Source organism: Pecten maximus, chromosome 7, assembly GCF_902652985.1.
Source record: "Pecten maximus chromosome 7, xPecMax1.1, whole genome shotgun sequence".
NCBI classification, from domain to species: domain Eukaryota; kingdom Metazoa; phylum Mollusca; class Bivalvia; order Pectinida; family Pectinidae; genus Pecten; species Pecten maximus.
In genome coordinates this window covers 41,391,269-41,413,673 of record NC_047021.1, presented here as the reverse complement: position 1 = coordinate 41,413,673, position 22,405 = coordinate 41,391,269, and the positions used below count along the sequence as shown (strand labels likewise).

Sequence of the window (22,405 nt, the reverse complement as noted above, 5' to 3'; positions counted from 1 at the left end):
GACAAAATAACCGATTGATTTGCCATCTAAATGTTAACCATTTGTTATAGTCAGCAATATCTCTCCCAATTGTTCAGTTTCATATAAAGAAACGAAATTGATGGCACATCAGTAGATAATCTCATTCATTGGAATGATTGACGCAATTCTCTTCCGTGTGCGATGTAGTGTGAGCTAGCAAGCATCGCAATGAACAATATCTCACAAAGGGATTTTGGCATCCTCTCTTTTATTATCTATATTGGTTCTATGTGAGTTTAATTTCTTCTTTCTCAATTATACTCTTCGTTTTTTGTTCAACTGACACACTGAATTCACGATTAAGACTGTTTTCGTTTCTACATCACTAAGGGCCACGAAGAACCTATACAATTAAGTTTTCGCAAGACTATGTGCGTTCTGTAATACACCAATAATGAACATCAACTATCGAAATCCAATATAGTCATCTATTTTGATCTATTTTTTTATTTTTTTATTTCTTATGTTTTTTCCTGATCAGTCTCACAATAAGGAACAAAATAATGAGAAAAACACATGTAACTCATTCTTAGCATTAATCTTAAAAATATAAACAACCAAAATCAAAGATGTTCGTCTTTCGCCCATTTTGATTCCAGGTAAAACGCAAAAGTTAAACACATACACTTTCGTGTAATTTTTAAATCCATGTCAATTCCTGAAAAATAGCAATAACGATCTTCAATGTCAAAAATCAAAATGGTCGCCATTCAACCATTTTATTTTCCGGTCAGTCTTAAAATTGAACACCCGTATAAAAATTTCTAAGAGAACTCTACAGCAATTGATGAGAAACAGCAATAACAACCTAAGATCAAAGCTACTTTAGTATTTCTAAATATGACGATAATGAACTGATACTAAAGACGGATACCATGAAAGAAGGGCGTTTTGAGCATCTGATGATGGTACATATTGGCTTAGATAAAGAAATGTTGTCATTTCCAAATTTTGTACACATTAAAGGCATTCACTTAAGCATTGAACGGCTTTCAGTTGGCATTCATATTGACTATGAATGCCAACTGAAAGCCGTTCAATGCTTATATTTACCATCTGCGATTTTTTTTATTTTTCGTGCGATTTTTTTTGGAAATTTTCAAATTCAAATTTCAGTTGGCAGTTCATAAGCTGGTGAACTCGCAACTGAATTGGTAGGATTATATAGAGGCAGTGCCATACAATGGTAAATATAGTGTTGTGAACTCTGTTTTCACACGTGTAATGATATAGCACCTCAGTATAATTGTAGTACTAAACTGGCTATCTAACCACGTATCAAATTCCTTCTACATTCTAAAGACACTGGGTGAACGTACTGTAAACAAACTTTTTTTCGCGGTAACTTAATTTCTCGTTTTCATGCCTTATGCACTTTTCGCGGCGATTTAATTTCGCGATTTTTAGTCACAAAAGGCCTACTGTATCTGTGATTGAGATTATTCATAATATACACATATATTTCAGATAACAGATCAATCATAAACAGTTTTCATGAATAATGATCAATTTCATAGACGGTGTCTTAGATATGGATATAGAGACAATTCCTTTGCCTGCATCTATTTCTATCTTATCTCATATTATCTTAATACCATTTCTATCTTATCTCATATTATCTTAATACTATTTCTATCTGATCTCATATTATCTTTATACTATTTTGAAAACTCTGCTGTCTGCACCACTTAAATTTTCTTTTCTGTATTGCATGACCTTTTTACAATAAAACAGTCAATAACTAGTCCAATTAATGCGTTGATATTAATTAACGTGATTATGTTATGAAGATCAAATAACCTATAAAACATTATTGGTCACGTAGTCATAATAGGAAGGAAGCGGTGCATCCGATAAGGAGTCAGAAAGAGGTGCACTTGGAGACGAGGCAAGGTATGGAGGCGGTGTATCTGATAATGGGTCAGGAGGAGGCACAGTAGGGGGTATAGGGGGGACGTAAGGAGGTGGTGAATCTGATAATGGGTCAGGAGGAGGCGCAGTAGGGGGTATAGGTGGGACGTAAGGAGGTGGTGAATCTGATAATGGGTCAGGAGGAGGCGCAGTAGGGGGCATTGGGGGAACGTAATCAGGAGGGTCCCACTCATTCCGTTCGTTGTCTTCTATCAGAGAATCGATTTCCTCTGAAAAAAAACACCATGAAAGATCAGTTTACATTATTTTGTAATATCTGAATGTAACAATAATTTTGTATTTGAATTTAGATTTCTGTTTAGTAAAAAATGTAATAGTAGAGACCTCTATTATCTCTGGGCATACTTTTTGAATAAATGATAATTGTCATGTTATGCAAAAAGATATACTTTATGATTATGAAACCATAATGTGGATGTTGTGATATTATCATTTTTATGACTTTACTATGAACTGACTTTGGAGGATGATTAGATTTACCTAGAGAGTCTATTGTTTCCAAACTGACACCACTGGTCCGATTCACCACGGAGTCATTTATAGAATATACTCCCGGTGGTTCCCGTGTCACAACAGTTTCTGTATCCTCTTCAGGATCAGCTTCCTCTTCCTTATCACAGCCGAAACATCCTGCTATGCATTCCCTTATGCCACACAGGATATAGGGAATACATCCACACACTTCATTACAAGATTCCCTCCAGTTTTCAAAAAACCTTTGACAAAGTGCTCGCACAATTCCAGCACAAAGACATATAGCCATCGCACCAACTATGATTCCGAACATGTTTCCGATAGCAAATCCTGAAAAATGAAAGGAAATATTAGAAATGAAAACTTCAAGTATTTATTGATGTACGCAATGATAATGAAAATAAAATATTTAAGCAATTATGTTAAAACACATCCAGTTCAACCCATGCCCTGAAAACAGTGAAAAATGATTATGTCTATGGTCAATTGCACTGCGTTACCCTACAGTTATTACCCGTGGGTCGCTCAGTGGAAAATCCTCGTTTCAATAGAGGCTATTTGATTGGCTCCGTCACATTTACCAATCAGAATTTCAGCGAATCAAATTGAAGGTAACAAACGCTTTACAGAAGTTGCATATCAACAGTGGCGGAAAGTGATCTCAAAAACGAGTTTTAATATCCAATGATTCAAACCATTTCAACAAAATGCTATTGATACCCTTTTGTCGGACAGAGTTGGCTTCCTACCAATACAAGAAGGACTAGGTGATGCAAAAGCCGGTTATCGGGAATTTCAGTTCAGGACTGTAAACACCGCCAAGACGTTGTTCAATATCGATACTCTGTTTAGCTTATTGACACTCAAATTACGTATACGCTCACCTTGGCTGATCCTAACATCCAAAAACATTGCTGTACATAGCTGTACTTTTAAACCATTCAAGACCTGTTCGTCTTCTTGTTCACTACATGTTTGTTACAGAATCTACACGCCTTCATGGGCGCAGCCATATTATAACATGTACATTTTAACATCCCCCCCCCCCCCCCCCAAAAAAAAAAAACTGTGAAGAGTTCTCATTCTAAAATGATTACGTTGATTGGTTTCTATTCATTGAGTGAGATCGGGTCAGGTTGGTTACGTTACGGCTATGTAATTAGCTGCCATGGATCCTGGGTTCAAACATTCAAAAGAACACAGGAATCATACGATACATGTGAATTACCTACATATCCTTACATTAGGTCATTCCGCAGAAAATCAAATTGATATGTTTTTTCTTAAAGTAGATTCTCCTTATTTCTTATTCTCTATTTTATATTTTTTTTTATCGTTACTATTTAGGTACAACAGTTAGACAACTAAAACATGCCTTATTCCATTAAACTATAAAACAAGTGCCTATCACTCCTTTCACACTTTACTGTCTTATACTTTTTCCTTTTACAGTCTACAACTAAACATGCTTTACTCCACTCAACTATATTCCACGGTATTATCCTGATTTGTATTCCAATTATTATTCCACTTTGAGTAATTTTATCATGCTTACCTACATCTAAGCCATGCCTACCTACAAATTTAACAAGTCTACCTACAACATTAACAAGCATACCGACAATATTATCAAGACAACCGACAACTTAATCATGCCTACATACAACTTTATCATGCCTACATACAACTTGATCATGCCTACATACAACTTAATCATGCCTTCATACAACTTAATCATGCCTTCATACAACTTTATCATGCCTACATACAACTTAATCATGCCTTCATACAACTTTATCATGCCTACATACAACTTGATCATGCCTACATACAACTTTATCATGCCTACATACAACTTTATCATGTCTACATAAATCTTTGTCATGTCTACATACAGCTTTACCATGCCTATATACAACTTTATCATACCTACATACAACTTAATCATGCCTTCATACAACTTTATCATGTCTACATACAACTTTATCGTGTCTACATACAACTTTATCGTGTCTACATACAACTTTATCATGTCTACATACAACTTTATCATGTCTACATACAACTTTATCATGTCTACATACAACTTGATCAACTTTATCCTGCCTACATACAACTTGATCAACTTTATCATGCTTACATACAACTTTATCATGTCTACATACAACTTTATCATGTCTACATACAACTTTTTCATGTCTACATACAACTTTATCTTGTCTACATACAACTTTATCTTGCCTTCCTACATCTTTGTCATGCTTAAAATGTACTTGCCTGTTAGTATGTTTTCATCCTCATCGTATAAGCAATTGATGAAATATACATGTTTGATCGGTTTTATTGATCGGTATATCTTAACAAAATATGTATTATGATAATTTTAAACATTTATAAAGCACCATTTTAAGCAAACCATAAACAAACATGCCCTTCAGAATATCATCAGTATAAGATTCACAAACACACGAGAGAAACAGCATGCACATCATTGTAAAATGAATATAATTTTGACGCTGCACGGGAAAGGCAAAACTCTTTCTGACATGTCATAATTCCTAAGCGAATCAAAACCATAGAAATATCCATGTCTTTGGCTTCTTTCAACGAGTGGTTGTACACGGGTAGATATGTAACGTGTAACAATTAGAATACAACAATAACTACAAATCCATTCTTTTAATTCGAAAACAGATGTTTGATTATACGAGGAATGAGAGCTTTTGATTTGAAAAAAAAAGACAATAAATCAAAATATATTCATAATAATGAAGGATTTATTTTCATCAAAGACAAAACTATAATGTTTTGATAAAAGAAAATTATATTATATAGTATTGGTATGAAACATATTTCTTCATAAAAATAAATCACAGATGAAGCACCCTTAAAGGTTGATCCTGAAATTCATTATTAGTTTAAGACAGATTCCTGCTTATCTACCCTAAATTTCAGCACGTAAAGCATTGGCATTCTTAAACCGTTTAAAAGTTTATCATTTTCATACATCAAACTTATAAACATTGTTCAGTTTAATGAACGCCATATTGGCAAATCAGGTTAGTGGTATAATTTCAAAAAATCATTATCATTCACAATTATTTCATGTTCATACAACATAGCTAAAATAAATCATCAAATCACTTATCCTAACACGTTTTTCACGACAAAACAATTCGTTAAATGAACACTTAATGGAGTTAACATAAGTATAAGGAAAATTTCCACATTTCTGATTCTGTTCTGATTCGGTGAGACTTTTTCATGCCATATGGATGCATACTGTCTTAAATATCGATAAATAACTGATTCCATAAATGCAATTAAACATGTACGTATACCATTACACCGAAGAGATTACGATGTATATGCCACAATGACAGATAGGTAAACATGCAAAAAGGTAAAAAGAATACTTAACCTCAAAGCAAACAAAACCAAATACATCTTGGAGAGATTTACAGAGGTATAGTGTTATTTGTATCAATACCAATGATAATTTACTCCCATCAATGATAATTATCGCCCCTCCCTCCCCTCCCCAGGTAATAATTTACTCCCATCAATGATAATTATCGCCCCTCCCTCCCCTCCCCAGGTAATAATTTACTCCCATCAATGATAATTATCGCCCCTCCCTCCCCTCCCCTCCCCAGGTAATGATTTACTACCATCAATGATAATTATCGCCCCTCCCTCCCCTCCCCAGGTAATAATTTACTACCATCAATGATAATGTAATAATTTACTCCCATCATAGATATAATAGAAATTAAATTGGAATACATAAATATTAAATTCTGCGTTATATTTGTTTTATTGCACAAAATAGACATTTCGTGATTTCTTATCACAATAACCAAACACGTGTAGAAATATGATTTCCTTTTTCCATGCATTTTCACTCCTAATATTACTACTACAAGTAAACTCTATTTTTAATATGACACAATAAATGCTGGCATGTATTAAAGAGTCAATTAATCAGTATATTCATTCATTGTCACTACTTCATAATAGGACGGAGGCGGTTCCTCGGGTGAGGGCGGGGCGACGTAAGGAGGAGGATCAATTCTATTGTTGACCGCATGCGTTCGAGCAGCTACAGGCGAATCAGGGAGATGGACAACGTAAGAAGGCGGATCAAATCTGTTGATAACAGGGGGTGTGGGAGGAGCTAACGGAAGATCAGTGGTTGGGGTATCGTAAAGCGACGGATTTGATATATTATCTGTAGGGGGTGTGGAAGGGTCCAAGGGTTCCTCTGTATACCCATCGTCAATGTCTGCAAATAGAAATAAGATGACAACTACAAAACCAAAACTTCAGTTAATAAAAGCTTATCTGTTACCTTTTAATGAAGAATATTTGGATTAAATCAATGTTTTTGATATTTCGACAGCAGTTGAACCTAGATTTCGTATGTTACTAATGATATAAAATAATACAATACTTCTAAAAAGTAAGGGTTTAATAAGGTATTGTTTGGCGTCTTCTAAAAAGTAATTTAAGGAAAAATCAATTTAAAGATTAAAAACTGAAAATATCAAAAAGTAAGGGGTTAAGTAATGTATTTTTTGACGTCCTATAAACAGTCATTTAAGGAAAGATCAACTTAAACATTAAAATCTGAAAATATTGGTTTCACTTATCAACTGAGTTATAATTGTAACATTTACGTACCTAGCGATATTAGACTTATGCCTCGTGACATATTTCCGAAAGGTTCGGCATCAGAAGCTAAAATCGGTTCTTCAGTTCTGTTTCTCGACACGTCCTCCGTTACATTGTCATTTGCACGTGATCTATTGTTTGGTGTAGTCTTAAACATACCACACAGGAAATTGCAAATAGTTCCTGAAAACCTTTCCAGTGATGGACACGTTTGTTTCGTAAGGTATTTACAACACCCCTTTACACAAAATCCAATGGAGCATAGATACACTACAATCGGAATCACATTCGATAGGATGCCTGTAAAATAATTAAAAACAAGGCATTTACACATAATTTGGGCAGGTGTTTCCGAATGGTATGCGTTTCATCGACGACACATGCTATATCAATGTCAATCAACTCCAAATGATGTGATGAACTCAAAATAAAAAGGCAGGGTAAGAACAACCTTACTATCTAGCTTATCAATAAGCACAAAACATAAAACTTCCCACTACTGATCATCTATATGAACCTCTGGTAATCCTGTAGGTTTGTCATCTTTTATAGCCTTCTATCACATCAGACAATATCAGCTGTGAAATCTGGTGTTTCCGAATGGTATGCCTTTCATGAACGACACCTGCTGTATCAATATCAGTCAACTCCAAATTATGTGATGTACTCAAAATAAAAAGCCAGGGTGGGACCAACCGGACTACATAGCCTATCAATAAGAACAGAACACATCGATTGTTTCAATATGAGGTCAAGATGATCATAAAACTTCCCAATACTCGTCATCGATATGAATCTCTGGTAATCCTGTAGGATTTTCATCGTTTATGGCCTTCTATCACATCAGACAATGTCAGCTGTGAAGTCTGGAAAGCCCTTGAATATCTTATCAACTACGACATGGTTTTTTTCATCTTATGTAGCAATAGAAATTTAACAATCGAAAATTTGAAATATGTATATCTTGTTGCTATTTTGCGATAAGATAACCGCGTGTGAAGAAAAAAATAAAGAAATTGTTGATGCAATGAAAACACCTTAAGTGAATATGAATGCGATTTTTTCCAAAAAAAAAAAAAAAAAAGTTTCGGAAAACGTCTCATGTGAGGATCAAAGGATATCAATGTGCACCGAAACAATTCCATCTAACATAGCTGCTTGTAGTAGGATCATTTTAAACAGCTACATTATCATAGATGTAGCTGATTTGTATGTGATATTGGTAATATTGGCATTGCTATTATACAATATTCTTATAAAAGTAGAATAAGGATACACTTGTAGGTATTGCAACACAATATTAAGCATATTGTACATTTTAAGGGAGTGTGTATGAAGACATTGGGCAATATAAACAACTTTGGTACAGCTGCACGGTAGACATTAACAGTAAAACTATATCTAGTTCACAATGATGCTTTTGTTTACTCCTGAAACGACGACGATTCGATTTAGCCAACCATCGCTTAATTCTGATGAAATCCAGACGCGTTACTCTTCTTACGTTTTAGAAAACAGCTTTTTCTACGTTTTGTATCTAACTAAATATATATCTCATCAGATTTTTTTTCTGTTATTTATCATTACATATAAGGATTCAAGATAAATAATATTTCCTAAAGTATTTTTTCCCATTTCATATGTTGCTGGAGAATCCATAAAATCTTAAAATAAATTATTTTGAAAGGAATACTTATATAGAGTATGTATAACCACCTCTAAAGTAAGTTTTATCGAATATGATATCAATTTGTTTTTTCTGGTGTAAAAGATTTTATCTCCTTTACATAAATGATTCGACCAAATGTTCAATGGTGTACATGTAGGTCATGTATGTCGACATAATATTATCCGCATTGAATATATCACCGTATATATATTGAAAATATTAACCAGCCCATTTACGTTAACTTTTATATCAGGGAAACGGGTTCAAAAGCTTTGCTTAACATTGTATGGAAAACAAAACAAGAAAATATTGACACAAATACAAAACCATGGATCTTCTAGAAAATTGATAAAGCCAGGGCAAGTTATAAACACAACATTTATTTATAAGAAGACCCTATGAATGAACTCTTAAAAGAGGTATCACACCAAATGTTCCGGATAAGTAATCTTTTTCGCCTCATTGTAGATACCAGCGGTAGAAGCCTATGTCAAATCAAGGTAATGCCACGCCCTCAAACTAATATCTGGGGTAATGGCCACACAATCGCTTGACATTTTAGAAACATCGAACATATTTCACGCTCTGTATAATACATTTCCAAATTTGATCTTTATGACAAATATTACAGATACCACAGTCGCTTTGCATTAGCAGTGTGACGTCATTAAAACGTCATGTCACTACGGGTACATGCTACCTTAACTAGAAAAAAAGGCATTCCAAACTAAGGAACCTTTAAATACTACTAACAGTGACATCATTTAAATGTAAACAATGAACATAAAACATGTAAGTAATGTTATCAGCCATTTGGTAGTTTATTAGAAAAGAATGAATACAAACATTGAAAGGAGTAGGATCATAACATAACCTGCAACAAATATCACAGTATATCTCGTTTTAGGCTTACATACACAGAATATTCTGAATAAATCACAAATGGATTTATTCGTAGACGAGATGTATACACACTGTCATGTCACAACACATACATATAGCATTAGCTTTATCAATGATAAACTGAAGGCATAGATATATTGATATATATATTATGCTATCTAAACACTTGAACGAAATGAACATCTGTCATCCAGTGATATGGAAGACAATGTAAAACAAGATCCGATAATTGAAAAAAACAGAAGACAAATGTGTATCAAATTGATATATATATATATATATATGCATTTTTTTTTTTTTTAATATTGAACAGTTACAGATATCATTAATAATGAAAGACAACGTGTAAGTTGATTCAGTTATTGAAAAACAGAATTTAAAATCATGTTAAAATATGATATTATGTAAACAGGTACCCAGATAATCCGCTTATTACGTAAGACAATGTATAATCGTATTTATGATGTGATACTAATGTTGTATCAGTTAAAAACCCGTATGATCAGTCGGTGTTAATGACTTCATTTGAAAGCGCATATAAACATCAAAACTTTCCATAAAAATATACCAAAACACTGCAGTAGTAAATTCTAACCCGAGCTCCTCGGAATGTGAGACTTTGTTGAGCATGAATTACTAAGGTTCTATTTCCACGACGTAGAAATCACAGACAAAATACAGAATCTGCAAATTCTGATTTAAACAGCAAACATATTAATTTGTTTGATAAGCTGTATGTTTAGCTCAAGCGTATAAATTCCAACTAAAGAAAATATCATTGCATAATTATTGAATTGCCTTTAGAGGGAAACACATTCAATCTTTCTACTAGCATCTGTATGTTCTGTGATAAAATTCAGTTATAAGCGTTTAAATCTAACTCTCTGAGGACACTTCAGAAGTTTTTTCTCGTTAATGTCTTATTTTCTAAAAACTATACAACTCGTTATCAATAATTTAAGATATATACAAAATATATAGTTTTTTTGTTAAAATACAATCATCGATTACACATCGCTGTCTAATATAGGGTCATAGTCCTATAAATGCCATTGGTGCTGGTAAAATTAAGATATAGACTGGTACCCTCCCCATGCAGTTACCTCCATTACGTTCACTACACAGAGCAGAGCGCAGCCCTGGCGGAGTGTAAAAACTAAGGGAGATAACCAGTCTAGTAAATATAGAGAACTTTACCGGACATGAGCCTATACTGATATCATTGCAACATGTCTTATGCTTCATATATTCAACATCTAATTTTTCATTGCACAAAAATACAGACAAACACGGAATCACAGAATCATATAGTTTATAACTTGGCTCATAAAATATTTTAATCAAGCACCTTAAACACAACGATTGTCGAACGCGATTTCTATACATAAGTCCTTACTTCTACACATATTGATTAGATTAACTTTGTCAAACTTCGTTAATATTTATCTTGAGGTTTGAAATCATTCATCGTCATGACGTCATAGTAGGAAGGAGGTGGGGCATCCGGTAATGATGCGGCAGGTGGCGCACTTGGGAGCGGACCGACGTAAGGAGGCGGGTCAAATCTGCTTTCGAAAGGAAGTGGGGACGGGTTTAACGGTTCCTCTTGAATCAATAAGTCGAAATCTGCAAATACACGTACAAGGGGCAGATTAAAAGTTGAAGCTCACTTTAGATTTTAGAAATAAACGATAATGAATACACATACTGGAAGCCCTGTTTGTCAGTATATATGTTGTAATAAAACTGATTTCTAGACGTCCAGATTATCCCTCAATGGTATTGTTTTAACCACCAATTCCTTTTTATTTTGGGAGTGTACAATGAAGATGGATGTGGACTCTATATATGAGGACATTTTGTGTACTTCTGGAATCTCATACTGTTTCTTTGTAGATGTACGCACAAATCCCACTATATTATAACAGAATCAGTAAAATGCATTGCATTGATGTTTTCATAACTTCAAAGTGAGTTGAAACAATTGCCGTTCTTAAACTACGTTGAAACAATTTTATGTATACATATACTCATAAAAACATGAGATTCAGAATGGTAGTCAATGAATTTACTTTGATAAATTGCTGGGAGAGAGAAAAGTAGATTTTGTTAAGTTAATTGAATAAAATATCTAATATGTGCTATTATTGTACTTACTAAGTGAACTCATGCTGCTGGCACGTGACCAAGTCTCGCCAGGTTGGGACGTAATGGCTAAATCCGTATGTTCAGTTGTTCTGTTTCTTGGTGTGTCCTCCTGTACTGCTCTGGACGAACCACTCGGTAGAGCTTCTGTGATACCAGACACGCACTCACTTAGACAGTCACAAATGCTTCCACATAATTCCCTCAGTGTCTCGCATAAACACTTCATGCCGTGTTTTATCAATGCGCCACACCCTCCGACAATAAAAAGAAACACTATCACGGGAATAGCAACTCCAGCGATACCTAGAAATAATATAAAAATGGGTGATCATTATGATAATCTATTCATTATGATAATCTAATCATTATGATAATCCATTTGTGATGATAGTCTATTGATTCTGGTAATACATTCATTATGATAATCCATTTATTATGATAATCGATAATCCATTCATTATGATAATTCATTCATTATGATAATTCATTCATTATGATAATCAATTCTAATTCATTCATTATGATAATCAATTCATTATGATAATCCATTCATTATGATAATCAATTCATTGTGATAATCCATTCATTTGCAATTCATACCAAGCAAAGCAGACTGTTACTCACAAAAATATCATAATTGTTGAAAGTTGGATAGAAATCAAAACAAAAACAAATCAAAAATTAAATGATAGCATATCCATAGCAAATGAAGTGCAGGGAAGTTTAACACCAATTTTATTAAAGCCATAGGGTTTACGATATTAATGTGAAAAAGATATATGTCCATTTTTCCACATATCGTCTTTAACGAGATGATCACGTACCGGTAATAGTTACCTACATATTTTCAAAAAAATGTCAATTCTCGCATAATATTTATTTTATTACAAATTATAAACTACAATTAAAACGGACGATGTTTTTGTGATGATATATTTTCGATCATATGCCTTTAAAAACATATCAATTAGTTTAATGAATTTACACTATGGTTCATCGGTAGTTTTGTCACATCTTGTACAATAAATATGTATCGGATGTGACTCCGTGGAGTCATAACTGGATTGTAGAAACTGTATACAGATTAAAAGCGCTTTATGATTTGAATTGGAGTGATGGAAACATTCATATGTTGAATGCGACTATGTAAATCGATGTTCAGTGATTTCCGGTAAAAGATCAAATTCGGTTCATATCCAGGCTGTTGTACAGCAATATTTTGAATTGAACAAATACGAAGCGAATGCGTAATACTGTAAACCAAATTATTTTCGCGTGCGATTGGCCTTCGCATGTTTTGCTTGTGATTTCTATTCACGAATATTATCTCCGTGAAATAGTTTAAATCACAGATATAGTAGTCCTTTTATGACTGTAAATCGCGAAAATTCCGTTAGGTATAAAAACACGAAATCACTTATAAGTTGCCGTGAAAATGAGATGTTGAAAAGCAAAACTAAAACAAAAAGTGGTAAAGAATGTCCACACTTACAGCAATCATTCAATAATGCTCAAAAAACGTGTAACTAAGCCACGGGTTCTACATTAATAATATGTTGTTGGCTTATGCTCGAGATCGGTTTGTTTTCAAGATACCTTTCATCAGCAAAAAGTGCAAGCTTATTTTTCAATATTTTAGCGCATTTCATGAGGTAAAATTGTTAACTACTTCACAATGTGTTGGAATTATGCAAAGCAGCGAATATGAAAATATCTTAATGACTGTAAATCTCATTCTCATTCCAAGCAACCAATTTTATTTTGACAAAATCAATGTGTTTATTACTGTATACTCTAAAGTGAAGATATAAGCGAAACTGAAGTTATTGCTATATTTCTTGTTTTAACTTTGTTTCTTTTTATATATTTAAAATTAAAAAGCACTAAAATTAAAGTTTTTGAAGTAAAAAATGCGAATTGCGTAAATAAAATGTTAACATATTGCCATTCTAAAGCAGCTACACAAAAAGCTATGTTAAGCACGAAAAATCAAAGCATCACATACATTTTAAAATAATTACCTGCATACGTTGTTGATAACGATGTTATGGAGCGTAGTCATCGCTAATGTATGTAGTAAGTGACAACAAAAAGAAATATATACGTAATTGTTTGAAATTTTATCGATAGCCACTGTAGTGAATAAACTGATAAATTCAGATTATCCTTTTTAAAAATCCTATTAAAAAAATTGCCATATTAAAATATTAGGTATATTAGATATAACTGATTTGCGTGTAACTGTACATTTATAGGCGGGGTAAGGTCAAATTTGAAATGGCGTGGGTAATGGAACGTCCATAAATCGCCAACATTGTACTGCGTACACTATTTTTGGAAAGTATCTTGATGCGAGCTAACAAGTGAATGTTCATTTAAGTAAAAATGGTGGTGTCGCTGTGATTTCGTTAATGTTCAGATTTAACATATTATTGAATACACATTAGCGAGAATGATTAAATGAAAGGAATGGACGTTTGAAGAAACAATTAAGAAATAACAAAGTAAACAAAAATATTGTGCTTTCGATGTTGATTTGATTGTGCTTAGCTCAAACATCGTTAGAAGTGATACTGTCAAATCTGATATTAAGCATTAATTAAAATACCAGTGTTGAGTTGAAACACATCAAGCATTGGTGTATTCCGGATAGTATAAACATGACTATTGGACTATTCCGGATATTATAAAGGACTCACACAACTAAACAATTTACTACATGTTATAACTAGTGACCCCATCCCTTTATTCGCTCGTTTGAAGTTCAAATGATGTGAAATTTATATCAAATTAAAGTTTGAAGTTTTTTCTATCGGATAAATGCTGTTATTGTATAGGTTTAATGTCATATTAGAGCACACGGGTACTCGAAAGACAGTAACCCTGACATTAACAGTACACTGGGGAACCCCTACCTGGGGAATTCCCGCCTTTTTACACCTCGACTCCTACGCCATTCTATTTTCAGTAGGAGTGTATACTTTTGATTTTCCAAACCTCAATACCCTACACTTTATTCTCGTATATAGAAAGTACCCATTTCATATATTATTTACTCAGGAAAATAGCTACAAACCTAAGAAACACATTTTCCTCAGGGACTTGGTTCAGGTGAAGCACCAGCTGATTGGCTGATTTAGTTGTGCGAGTCCTAAAAATCAAGTACAGGAATATTCCGGATCTTATTAAAACCAGGCATTGGTCTATTTCCGATTTTATAAACATGAGGTATTTGAATATTCAGATCATTTTAAACATCAGGTATTGGAATATTTCGGATATTATAAACATCATGTATCCGAGTATTCCGGATATTACAAACATCAGTTATTGGAGTTTTCCGGATATTATAAACATCAGGTTTAGGAGTATTTCTAATAATATAGATATTGGACTATTCCGAAAAGTATAAACATCAGGTATTGAATATTCCGGATAATGTAAACATCAGGTATTGGAGGATTCTGGATATTATAAACATCGTTTTCTCTTCTTTCGGTAATTCTACGACGGATATTAACGATCCATTGTTTATGCAATCAAGACAACATCAACTTTTTTTCTTCGCTTCTCACAAAATTAAACATCAAAGATAACAAAGGAATTTTGCATGTGCTGACATAAACACACACAACAAACTAGATAGTAAACATGAACAAACATTTATTTTGAAAAATAACAATTGTTTACAAAATATTAGACAAATGTTTGCACAAAGTAATGTTAAATGTATAGCGTACGTCTTTGGTTGTCTGCAATATGTTAGGCTTTAGCATCACTGACGAGTCCAAAAAGGACAAATCAGCTGTATATAACAAGTCTAATTTTAATATGATTGAGTTAAACATAGCAGTAATTTACAGATTCAAGTACGTAACAATTTATAAAAGACATATTCATAAACATTTGTATATAAACATAATGAAACTATTAACGAAGTTAATTTACGATACGAAATGAATTATAATAACATTTTGCATATTCCAAGCCATATAATGTGATTTTGAGATAAATCCCTGAAGTCTAATCTCTGTTTAATAATATGTAACATTATCGATAATACCGATTCTTATAACACTAGAATATTGTTTATCGCATGTGTCTTTTGTGCAATCCTTCATAAATGGATATATTACAAAAATATATATTCATTTTGATTCAGGAAACAAATTAGTAACTGATTATTACCAATGGTCGTATATACATACATGTAGTATAAACTCTTAAGTTAAACAAAATCTTATTGAAATCAGACTTGTAATTCCCATTCATCTACGATACTCGACAATACACTGCTGTATTTTTGTGTATCGTAGGGTATCGTAGAGAAGAATTTTAATTCAACTGAGATAGCAGTGGTTTACTGAATCAACTACATTAGAAATGTAGGGATGACATATTTATAAACACTGGTATACAGACATAATAAGACTATAAATGAGGTTAATTTACGATAGGAAATAAATGATAAAAATTATATCACATTTTATCAAGTCATATAAAACAATTATATGCACAATGACATGTTTGTTTAATCGATCAAAACGATCATTGGAAATTATAATTTTATTACAATCACATTTAAGCATTAAAAATTACTAAAATCGTAAGAATACAAAAGTAAATGAATCATTAATTTTTTTTTTTTTTTAAATATCATTAAGGATATGAATATCTTACAAATACAATGAAGAAGGCCAGTCATACGAAATTTAATACAATATAATCGGTTCAATCAGACCTGAAATCAACATGGTAGATACGTCATATGAATATATCGTCCGCTTAGAAATGTACATGAAAAGTATATCCTCACACCGTATTGATCTGCATTTTTTTTCATTTGCACCATTTTTCATATTTCTGGGTTTTTTCAGCGACTAGTCAAAAATCTGGACAATTTTGTACTGTATTCATCTGCAGAACAAGAATACTTCAAATTTATTTAAAACAACAGCATATTGTAAATCAAAGCTCAGACGCATATTTCTGACAATTATGCCTTAGACACATCGACATTTCCTGTAATGACGTTATAATATGAAGGAGGTGGCGCTTCTGGAACCGACTCGTCAGGGTGAGGGGCTACGTAAGGGGGAGGGGCCATCCATTGTCTGTGGGGGCTGCTGAAGGATGTGCTGATTCTTCAGTCATCATATTATCGAAATCTGAAATACAAATAGGACAAAATGAGCGAATGAAGAATAATCCATCATCATGTTAGGCGGATGGATACACTTTGATAAACCTGTGATTCTGTTTTTACGAAATTTTGAGAGCGTGACATTACCTAGGTTTGATACAGATTTACATCTCTTATAGGAAGGTTTCCCATCTAGAAGATCTGCTCTTACGTGCCTTGTCATAATGCACGGGTTTCCCAAAATATTAAGAAAGATGTAGTTATTCAAAATTATAATGATGGTGGACTAAAAATGATTGATGTACAAGTCTTCATCGATTCTTTAGAACTAGGCTGGATTAGGAGAATACTGTACTCTTCAGGGAAATGAAAATCAATGTTACAACTGCTGATAAATGTAGATAAAATGTGGAATTGTGATAAGTGAATGTATTAAATGTTGCGAGTAAAATTGTCAAAATATATTTGGAAAGATGTTCTCAAAAGTCCTAAGTTGAATAACTCCTTACTATTTAGGAAAGTTAGTGCAAATCAATATTAAAACACGTTTATGGTACAATAAAGATATCCACGTAGGTCATAATTTAATTTTTATCCAAACTGGTACAATGTAGGCGTGAATACACTAAACGACCTTATAAAGAACTTCACCTTTTTCACATTTAATGAGTTTTCAAATATATTCCATATCAATACAAATTTTCTCCAGTTTCAAGGTATTGTGTCAATGGTCAAGCATTTTCTGCGAAGATTTGATTTTCAGTTGGAGACCCTCTGTCGGCTTTTTTTACCACTTGGATTTGATTTCAAAAAGGTTCTAAAAAAATTTTTATAACTGCATGATAACTCCTGCAATCACACCAACAGGTACAAAAGAATGGAAAGATTTACTGTAATAAAAAGTTCAAAACTTCAATGGTTTCAAATGAGAATTATACGCCATATTTAAGTAACCAATACCTTTCTTTTTAGAATTGATTTGCATCCTAATCCAATTTGCTCATTGTGTAATAGGGAAAAGGAAACAATAAAACCTTGTTTTTGGGAATGTATTGAAGTTCAGAACGTTTCAGTGAAATCGGTAGTGAGGATTTTATTTAGAGAAAGTTTCAATGAAATCAGTAGCGGGGTTTGATTTAGAGAAAGTTTCAATAAAATCAGCAGTGGGGATTTTATTTAGAGAAAGTTTTAATGAAATCAGTAGTGAGGTTTAATTTAGAGAAAGTTTCAATGAAATCAGTAGTCGGGGTTTTTTTTAGAGGAAGTTTCAATGAAAACAGTAGTGGGATTTTATAATATGTTTAATGAATTCAGGTAATGGATTTGGAGGAAGTATTTTACAAACGAAACGAATATGCTTCAATAAAATCAGTATCATTGTTTAAAGGGCATTTTGAGGAAATCCACATGGGTTAGTTTGTTTCAATGAAATCAGTATTTTGATTTTGTTAAAATGAAAATGTTAATTTTGTCTTATATATATTTTTACATATTCATATCATCATCAAGTTGACCTCATTATTTTCGGTCATGTATGTTCATTTCATCATTTATGTTAAACAGGGAAAGACGGATTATAAGTTTTATAGTTGTGTCTAATCCCATTTGTGTTTTGACAAATAAAATATGTTTTAATCAAATTAAATGGTGTTTTGAGAAATCAGGAAAATTAGTTTGGTGGTTATTATGATGCACACAGATATTCTGGTCTTTACATGCGAAAATAAAATTAAAACTAAAACGTCTCACCTTGGTCGGGTACGTGTCGCCATGTTTAGATATTTCAATATAAAATCCAAAGTTGTACAAACGAAATGTTTCTATATATGTTGATACATATTGACGAACTGGTGCCTGGAGCCTCGAATCCATGGCGACAGTAATCAGGGAGTTTAGTTCCCTCTCATTTTACTGACATGGAGTCACCATTATTCAAATCGTAAATCTGAAATCGATATAATAAAAAAATATGTAAAATTTACAAGAGAACATTTGTAATTTCAACCTTCGAAACAGCATTGCAAAACTGTTTTTATTTCATTCTGAAGCAAGAATATTATTGTACATGTACTCGAAACCTCATCAACATATTTAGAAGTTTGAATGTCTGAAAAGGGTTCTTACCTCAGAATCACACGCTAGTTCGCTCAGAGTAACTGAATCGGCAGCATCTGTTGAAATAAATATATTATATCTAAACAAAATATACACAGGTAAAGATAAATAGAAAGAAAAACGAATTTCATAGAGAAAGACGAATATCAATTCAAGTGATAAATATAGGAATCGACAAAGAATATTAAACGAGACTACAAAGCCATCAAAAAGAGTCAGGTAATGAGGCAACATCAAAATAAGACAAGCTAATTAGTAATAACAATGGAAAACGTACCTGATACACTTCTACGCAGTTTAACGCCTCCGTCACTCCTCCTCAAAACTAACCAGCGTCATTATCCTCTGGCCAAACCAGATGTCAAAATAATCAACGCGATTCAAAATAACCGGGCTTCGTAACAATAATTTCAACTGAAAAATGAACTTGTCCATAAGTAGCAATATGAGACATAGTTGATTAAAGTGTATCGAAAATGTTGTAAACGATTTGGCATTCTACGCAAGGAACTATTGGTAAGTCGGCCTGAACTTGAGAATATTTCGTTCCCTCAATTAGACCAGGCTCGTGTTGTCTAGTTCTCCTTTGGTGTCGAACATACACGAGGTATTGTCACATTCGATTCAATATTCATTCACTGAAGAACAGTATTTCGTGGTTGATATAGTCCTATCAAAATTCTGCAAGACGTATGTGTTCACGCCGAGACACATGTATATATCTCTATTACATGTGTGTATATTATCATGATATACATTCCAAAGAGATTAATGATAATTTACCGTACAAATATTCGCGGAGTATTTATTTTCGCGTTGTGCGGAATGACTGCTAATAGAACAAAATCAAATTCCCCCGAAAATATTACCACCTTTATAGTATCAGTATGTTTGGTTTACACCTGGCCATGATGTCCATGGTTTTGTAGGAAGCGTAGTAAGCGTGGGGATGAAATCGTGGTGACCTTGAGAGAACTTTCTGGAATTGTGATAATTGTACGGATCGTTTTGATTGTCTAAAATTTTACCACGATTATGCCGATCAATTTCCTAATCTTCTGAGAGAGTAATAGAACATGTAAATCGTAGATGAACGTAATAGGTAATGGTGCTGAAGAGACCTTAACACAGGAAAACACCAAGTGAGATATTCTGCTAAACTTAGGATAGGGGAACACGAAAACGACAATGTAACCATCCAATTACACAAAAAAAAACCTTTTATATTAAAAACAAATAAAAGGATAAGAACAGGTGTCCCAGTATGGTAAACGTCTTCTACTACAAAAAGTCTTGGTCAAATTTGGGTTAATTCACATCCTCAAAATGGGAAAAGGGGTAGTAGAAAACCAGCTAAATCGACAAACACCAAACATTTGAGATGACGATAGCGACCAAAAAACTGTCCCGTCGTCTTCATCAACCTGCATCTCTCGAAAACTTATTATTTGTTTCTCCCTCAGTAGCCGATATATATAATGGAAATTATAATGAAGGGATGTTACTATCTAGAAATGGAAAATTAACAATTGGGAAGCAAGGTTCATCACTTACTTAGTATCACTAATAATAAGCTGTCACTGTCGGTTACGTTTTAAGTCAAGATCGAGGTTAGCGCTGACGTTGAAGACTCTGCAGTATTTTAAGCTCTACAGGGTATACCCGATCGACATGATCGATATAGTTTGTTTTTCTAAAGATAACACATCATTGGTAAATCTAAAGATAGAATAGAAGAACTTCGTAAAAGTCTCCGTTACTTGTTCCAACGAGTTCTTCAGTATAATCAGTCTCGTATGAAACAAAAACACGAAAACCGCCTGACAGGACAACAGTTTATTTGGGGTTTAGGTTTATTTTTGTTTAACGTCCTATTAACAGCCAGGGTCACTTAAGGACGTGCCAGGATTTTGAGGTGGAAGAAAGAGCCAGAGTACCCGGAAGAAAACCGTCGGCCTACGGTCAGTACCTGACAACTGCCCAACGTAGGTTTCGAACCCGCAACCCAGAGATGGAGGGCTAGTGGTGGTAAAGTGTTAGAACACCTTAACCACTTGGCCACCGTGGCCACCGGGACAGGACACAATAGGATAATAACAAGACATGAAATGGTGATATGTGAGGTAAAATAGGCGTTGTAAAATAATGTATCATATCATTAGAGGAACTAGCCTGCAAGAAGTGGTACAAATGTAGTGCGATTTATATTTGTTTAAATTTGTGCATCTATTTAATAAGAAAATGGCAATGTAGCTTTTAATGAATTTCATACAGACATTCTGGAACGAATAAGAAGGTAAGCGTGACAATCTTAGTCAAGTTATTGCCATATATAGTTAGAAAGCTCAAATGAACTTTATTAACGTTTAAGAAGTCGAAACAGAACGTCACCAAGCATATCATGATTATTGTAAGGTTAATTAAACGGAAGTGATGGAAATCGTGGCAGATCTTGCACAAAATCGTGTTGGCTTTGTAACAGAACGTATTGAGACCACAGGAAAGAGCAGAAAGAATTACACTCAATGCAATATATCGCGATGCTTTAAATCGTGGACATCTTGAGACATCGTGGTCGAGAATAAACCCAGCAATACTGCCACTCTTTAACTATAAGTCACCTACCTTCAGTTGAGGTGATTTCGACATCCGCTTTGACTTCAACAGAGAGTTTAACCTGCGGACTAAACGAGGCGATTCCAGTATGGTTGTAGTTAAACTTGAGGTAGGTTATCTTCTGTGAATTTAGGCAATACTCCTCGTCTATATCCTTGGAACTGCAGTCATATCTCTGTAAACAGCGTTAGATAGTCAGCAACAGATTTGGATGTTAGATAACTCGGATTATTTACCGTTTGGTAGCGATAGGCCTTAATGCAAATATACATGATACATTTGACGGATACACACGCACCTTAATTAATATCAAGAAATAAAACGGAATGAACGTGTCACAATATTTATTTAACACATATTTTTTATTGTTCATAATGCTTTTGCAGAGTTTAAAAATTTCGAGATAGGAGTCAAATTCAACAAATAATGAAAGTAAGTTAATGTACTATACATGTATTTGTTAATCATTATTGCTTTTATTCGTGTATTTATTTATTTATTGATATGTTTCTGGATTTGGTATCTTTGACAAGTAATGTGTGTGGTTTGGAGTATTCGAGTATGTTTCAATGAAGTCAGTTATGTGATTTTGGTGAGTACTTTCAAATGAATCAGATGTTTTTGGGGGAAGTGGGGTTTTTAGAGTACGAGGGTTGATTGATATGATGTGAGCCCCGTAGTGAAGGAGGTATTCAATGGTGTTCTTTTAA

The 22,405-nt window shown here is 33.5% G+C and overlaps 1 protein-coding gene across 4 annotated transcripts in view; it reads right to left on the bottom strand.

Moving 5' to 3' along the window:
* Nucleotides 1-1,111: 1,111 nt before the first annotated feature.
* The window catches only part of LOC117330862 (formin-1-like), a 35,972-nt gene continuing 14,678 nt past the window's right edge, over nucleotides 1,112-22,405 (bottom strand). For 2 of the 4 annotated variants that reach the window (XM_033889396.1, XM_033889397.1), the window contains exons 5-7: nucleotides 21,705-21,870; nucleotides 2,434-2,757; nucleotides 1,112-2,162 (exon numbers count right to left, since the gene is read on the bottom strand). In XM_033889396.1, coding sequence (XP_033745287.1) covers nucleotides 1,822-2,162; nucleotides 2,434-2,757; nucleotides 21,705-21,870 — 831 coding nt within the window. In that variant the 3' untranslated portion in view covers nucleotides 1,112-1,821. Of the gene's footprint in view, nucleotides 2,163-2,433; nucleotides 2,758-6,135; nucleotides 6,713-7,110; nucleotides 7,402-9,567; nucleotides 11,300-11,830; nucleotides 12,125-21,704; nucleotides 21,871-22,405 lie in introns of those variants that run through there. The other 2 variants (XM_033889398.1, XM_033889399.1) reach the window with 2 other exon arrangements.